General features: G+C 42.7%; 1 protein-coding gene across 1 annotated transcript in view; it reads right to left on the reverse strand.

Moving 5' to 3' along the window:
• Positions 1-2495: 2495 nt before the first annotated feature.
• Ctsc (cathepsin C) overlaps positions 2496-5494 on the reverse strand; it is a 32322-nt gene continuing 29323 nt past the window's right edge. The window contains exon 4 of the mRNA XM_023718879.1: positions 2496-3819. Within this exon, the coding sequence (XP_023574647.1) occupies positions 3660-3819 (160 nt within the window). The 3' untranslated portion in view covers positions 2496-3659. The remainder of the gene's footprint in view (positions 3820-5494) is intronic.

Genomic DNA, 5494 nt, shown 5'->3' on the forward strand with positions numbered 1-5494 from the left:
GAGCAAAGTAACTAACACAGTGTTTATTACACAGCAATAGTTTCCATTAAGCATTCCTTTTCCAGCATCCAGTCGCCTTTCCTTTCAAATCACACTGACTTCGTTTAGCACTGTGATGGATCTTGCCAAGTGCCTGAGTAGCTGCACTTTCGTATTTGCTCTTGGCAGATTTTGACCAAGAAAGAAGATAGGAGGATTTGCAAATAGCACATAAAAGAGGACAGAGAATATGTAGGACTTACTTGCACAAATGTGACTCAGAAGACAGTGGGTTGGTTATAAAAGCCAAGCTGACAAAGGAAAGCAAAGGTCACAGGATAAGGCAGGCAGGCTCACGCCACAAACGACAGCTAAAATTGCTCCTTCATTAGAGAGTGAGGTGCTGTAGGGCATGGCAGAAGGCAAGACACACAGAGGAGGGTTGGCTGGGCTCATGGGACGAGGGCACGACTTCTGCAAATGCAAAGGTTATTCTACAAGCAACTGCATTTGTGCACAAGGTGCACACGTCCACACACACACACACACACACCCCATGTGCCCAATGTCATGTGCAGGAGCATCCACAAGAGCACAGCACTCTAGCTCTACAAGCAACTGTGCATTTGTGCATAAGGTGCACACGTCCACACACACACACACACACACACACACACCCCATGTGCCCAATGTCATGTGCAGGAGCATCCACAAGAGCACAGCACTCTAGCTCTGGACATCTTTCCGCGTCAGCCCACGCCAGCAGGCTGCACCTCTGCGCATCTGCTCTTTCATCTGAACTCCCTGATGTCCTCAGCTAGCATGCTCAAAGTTTTCTGCGACTTCTAATTTTAAAAACTACTTAGGAAGCAGCCTTGACCAACCAGCACCCACAGAAAACTCACTTTGTCTCTCTTCCTCCCTCCCTCACATCTCTCTCTCTTTTTCTTCTTTCAATTCATTCATTAGAAATATTTTATTTATCTATTTATTTTTTCATTTTAGGGAAGGGTGTGAAGGGTGTTCAGGGTCTCACTACTAGACCAGACTCATAGTGACAGGCTTTTTACAGCCTCCCAAGAGCTGGAATTGCAGGCATGCACCACCCCGCCTAGTCTCAAGTGCAGTCTCAGCATGTCCCAGGGGTGGGGCTGGCACCAGCAGGGTAGACCCAGGAATTGAACCCCTGACCTCTGCACCTGCTTGTAGGCACTTTAATCTGCTGAGCTATTTGGCCAGCCCTTAGGCCACTAGTTTTATGTTGTGGCAAAATGCATTCATTTTTGTCCCTGTAAACTATTTGCATTTCTTACTTTACTTACTACTGGCATGTCTCACCATTCCATTTTTCCACGAGTTACTCAGTGTGTGTCACCAGGCTCCACTTTAGTCAACAGCAAAGGTTTCTCCTGGTTTACCTCAGGCCCTCTGCACTGACTGCCTGCCCAGTGATGCCCTCTCCCACAGAGGTGACACATGTTGAAATTATAAAACAGTGTGAGATAAAGCCAACAAATAGACCCCAAATGAATTCACGAGGAGCACAATCTTTATAAGTGTATGGAATAGATGTACTGTGTAAAGAAACAATTATTCCCTGAAATATTAAATAAGCTGAGGACATTTGTCTGAAATTCTATGACACAGGCAGCCTTGGTCCCCAGGGAAGATAACGTTAGCACTCACACAGCGCAGACAATACCGTAATAGATATGATCATTAATACACACATGCCAAAAGGAAAAAGCCAAGAAAACAAAGCGCAGCTGAGAAGGAAGGCTAACTGCGGTGAGAGAGAAGAAATTAAGAGAGCTTACAGGATACTGAAGGGAGAACGAACATATTTTTAAGAAAACTATACATTGCTTGCTCTTTGTATTTTATCTCTAGATTCTTTAAGAATCTGGTAAAAATTCTGGATATGCGAAGATGCTGACAATAAACTTTGTCTACAATCTGAGCAGATTCAAAGGCCCTTAAACCTGAGATCAAAAAAATGCAAACTGAAACAAAAAGAATCTTTGAGAGCTCTCGTTACAACACAGGATTTTGCAACAGAACAAATATAGATACCTCAATGCTACTGAAAATCTGGCAACCAGATTGTACTATAAATATGTCCTTTGTCACTTGATTGTGTTTTAAAGTTTCTATGGAACTTTCATAGTAAAAGCGGCCCTTCACAACACTAACCCTTCTTCAAAACAAAGGCAGTGGAGAGGACGGAGAGCCCAACGAAGCACTTAAGTGGCCCATGGTAAAGGTGCAGAGTGGAAGGCTCCGCTCTTCCAAGGAGAAGCTAGCCTCCTAGAGTGAAACAGCAATACAACACGATGTGCTGGCCTCTAGAGGCTCCTTCGGGTGCAGGCTGTCGGTTAGGTCTCAAAGGCCTACTTCAACAGACACGTTAGGACTCCACTCAGCGCATCCAGAGGGGGCTCTGACATGCTCGCCTTCTCAAATTTTAGTAGCTAGAGCATTTCTGCAGTAGATATTTGCTAGAATATGCCTGAAGAAATATCACAGAAAATTATTTTATGAAAGGCAAACACATGTGAAGATATTCTTAGTTAGATAACAAATAACTCCATAGTCTGCAGATTCAAGGCTGCTAATGTGTTCTAGTTATATGAGTAACCAATCAGTAGTCTGCTTTGTTAATAACCATTTAGCCACAGACTCAGTTTCTAGGGAATTAACCATTCCGTTTGCTGAGAACTAAATAATATCTCAACATAGAAAGGTAAAGTAAGCTACTCACATAAATTATTGACCCTCCTTTGCTCCCTACCATTTCAATTCTCTTTCCTTACTCCTGTTTCCACCTTTTCCTGAAACAAGTTATGGTATTATAGGAACATCCTTGGCCACTAAACGAATGCTACAGGACTTTGTACAAATCCTTTGCTGATCTAGTCATGATTTTTAAAAACAGTTCTTAAATTCATACAAACTCCTACCCAGACAAATTCAAAATGTTATGACATAATTCCTCAGAAGAAGAAATGCACAATGAGGTATGTGAGCTCAAGATGGGAACACCACTGACAGCAGAGGGGATTGGATGGGCATTAATCAATGAAGCGTTTTGGGAGTTGTTTTATTTTGCTGCTGGGCCTTACCGCACTGAGACTTCAGATATCTACAAGTGTCCAGTTTGGCAGTTCATAATGTGGCAAAGTGAGGGTGGACAAGGAGCAGAGCAGTGAGGTAAAATGCAAACAAAGTTTTCATAAATAATGTGTCACATTGTTTGAAAACAGGTCAAGGCAGTAGATACAGTTACACTCATTATGATGACTTTAAATATCTGAACACATATATTCCTCAGTAAATAGACATCAATAGTCCTAGATAAATAGAGTAAGATCATTTTATAGACTGGTGAAAATAATGACAGGCAGCAGAAGGAGCAAAGATAGTGACACAGGTGGTAGGACGCCACTCTGCACTAGGGCAGAGACAACAAGGCCTATGCCAGACTATGGAAAATGGGACGGGCACGACACACGCGATGCACAGAAAACCCCAGAACAGGACTTGGAAATCGTAACAGGAAGAGTACAAATGGGAGAGAGATCGTAAATAAAAAGTGCTTACACCCACTAAAGTAGTGGGCTCCCTGGGGAGAACTGGGCTCAACACCAGCATCTTTCCTAGTGAGAAATAGATGTGTCTTCTTACCGCGGGAGGATCCGGCTGTGGCCACCACGTCTTCGCTTCATCTCCTTCAAGGTGAAGGCCTCATATTCCATGTACGCAGTTGCAGTCCAGGACTTCTGGGCAGCATTGATGGCCTTCACAAAGCTGTGGTCATACCTGTAGCGCCTGCTGGAGGGCCTGCCGACAGAGAGACACAGCGTCAGCCCCACCGCTTCCTGACCTGCAGAGATGCCACTAAGACTAACACACTCTGTACCTAAGTGACAAGTGGAAGAGCTTTCCTAGAAGGCAAATCGGCCACAAGCATCAGTATCCAAAACTTCTATGTCTTCTTTGAAAGTTCAAATTAACAGAGAGGCACATGTAATGATACGGAACCAAATACTTTTACACTAGTAGTAGACTGTAAACAAACTGAACAAATCTTTAAGGATAAGGGACTCATCAAATAGAAAGGGGTACTTCTTGAATTATGCATTTTATTCAATAAAATTTATCTACAAATTGTTCAGTGGTATGAACAGAGTTCATACAAAGTGAATTGCTAACAAATAGTTTATATAAAATTAATCAACTTTATAATTATATATATATTTATGTCTGTATTATGCCAGCCATGGTTCTTTCCATTGTCTGTAGTTTCTACACTATAGCTTCATAGTCTTCAGAACAACAAAAATGAAGAAAACAAGACAAACTGTATGCAGCTTATACATACAGTAAGTTTGTAACACATATAAGTAGGTGTTATACACACATTTGTGACCTGATAGGGAGAGTGTTACATGGTATAGCCGTCAGAGTTCACAACTCGGATGTTCACAGATTGGAGACATAGTATAGTATAGTATGCAAGAATTACAGTTATGGGGCTCAAAGAACATTACTCCATGTGTTTGTTTTATATGTTCGTTGTTTAAAATGTAGTCCTTGCACTAATATCAGTAATACCCTGAAATCTCTTCAGAAATGCAGGTTCTAGCTAACCCAGACCACCCAGGTCGGAACCTGCATCTTAGTAGGTCTCAAGGGGACTCACAGCAATATTAAAATGTAAGAGACTAGGCACAGTGGTGCATGCCTGTAATCCCTGCGCTTGGGAGGCTGAAAACAGGGGAACCACTATGAGTCAGATCTACGTAGTGAGAGCCTGTGGACTCTGTACTAAATACATTTAAAAAAAAATTAAAAAGCAGCGTTTTACTTTATACCAAATGCTTGCATACAGACATAAAAAAAATCTGATACGGAAAGCATATTTACAAAATAAGAGTTGACAAGGCACGTACCTCAAATATTTATTAAAATTATGTGCCAGGTACTAGAAACTATAGAATTCACTATATTATTCCTATTGAAAAACTTTGTCCTTAGAGTGTGACTCATTATTGAAGACTCCCGTGAGCATTCAGTTGTACACAGCACGTCATCGCTCAGCTGAGTGACGCTGCAGGTACAGTAGAAATCCCTCTTTCTCCTTCAGGCCACACGTCGGTAGAGACCCTGTCCCAGCACAGTCAAGGAGCCCGAGAGCGCGAGCACAAGCAATCCAAGCCGCCCCACTGATAGGACTTTCATGCTGTACTCCAGCTCCTCCTCGCTGCAGCAGATGCGACAGCAGGGCTTTCATGAAAAGAGCTGCACGGTCGCCCGGGCCACATTTCTGCAGTGCCCACGCAACAACAAAAACGCGCGACAATTTTTCTTTAGGCAAAAGAGTAAATTTTAAATTTCACGTGCAATATTTCTGAAACGTTTTCCAGGGCAAAGAGCTATTTTCTCACCAAGTGTAATAAAGAAGCTCAAGGAGCCCTTGCCGCATGGCTTACGCAGACGTCTGGTGCCACCTCAC

The sequence above is a fragment of the Octodon degus genome, unplaced genomic scaffold, assembly GCF_000260255.1.
Source record: "Octodon degus isolate 3935 unplaced genomic scaffold, OctDeg1.0 scaffold00063, whole genome shotgun sequence".
NCBI classification, from domain to species: domain Eukaryota; kingdom Metazoa; phylum Chordata; class Mammalia; order Rodentia; family Octodontidae; genus Octodon; species Octodon degus.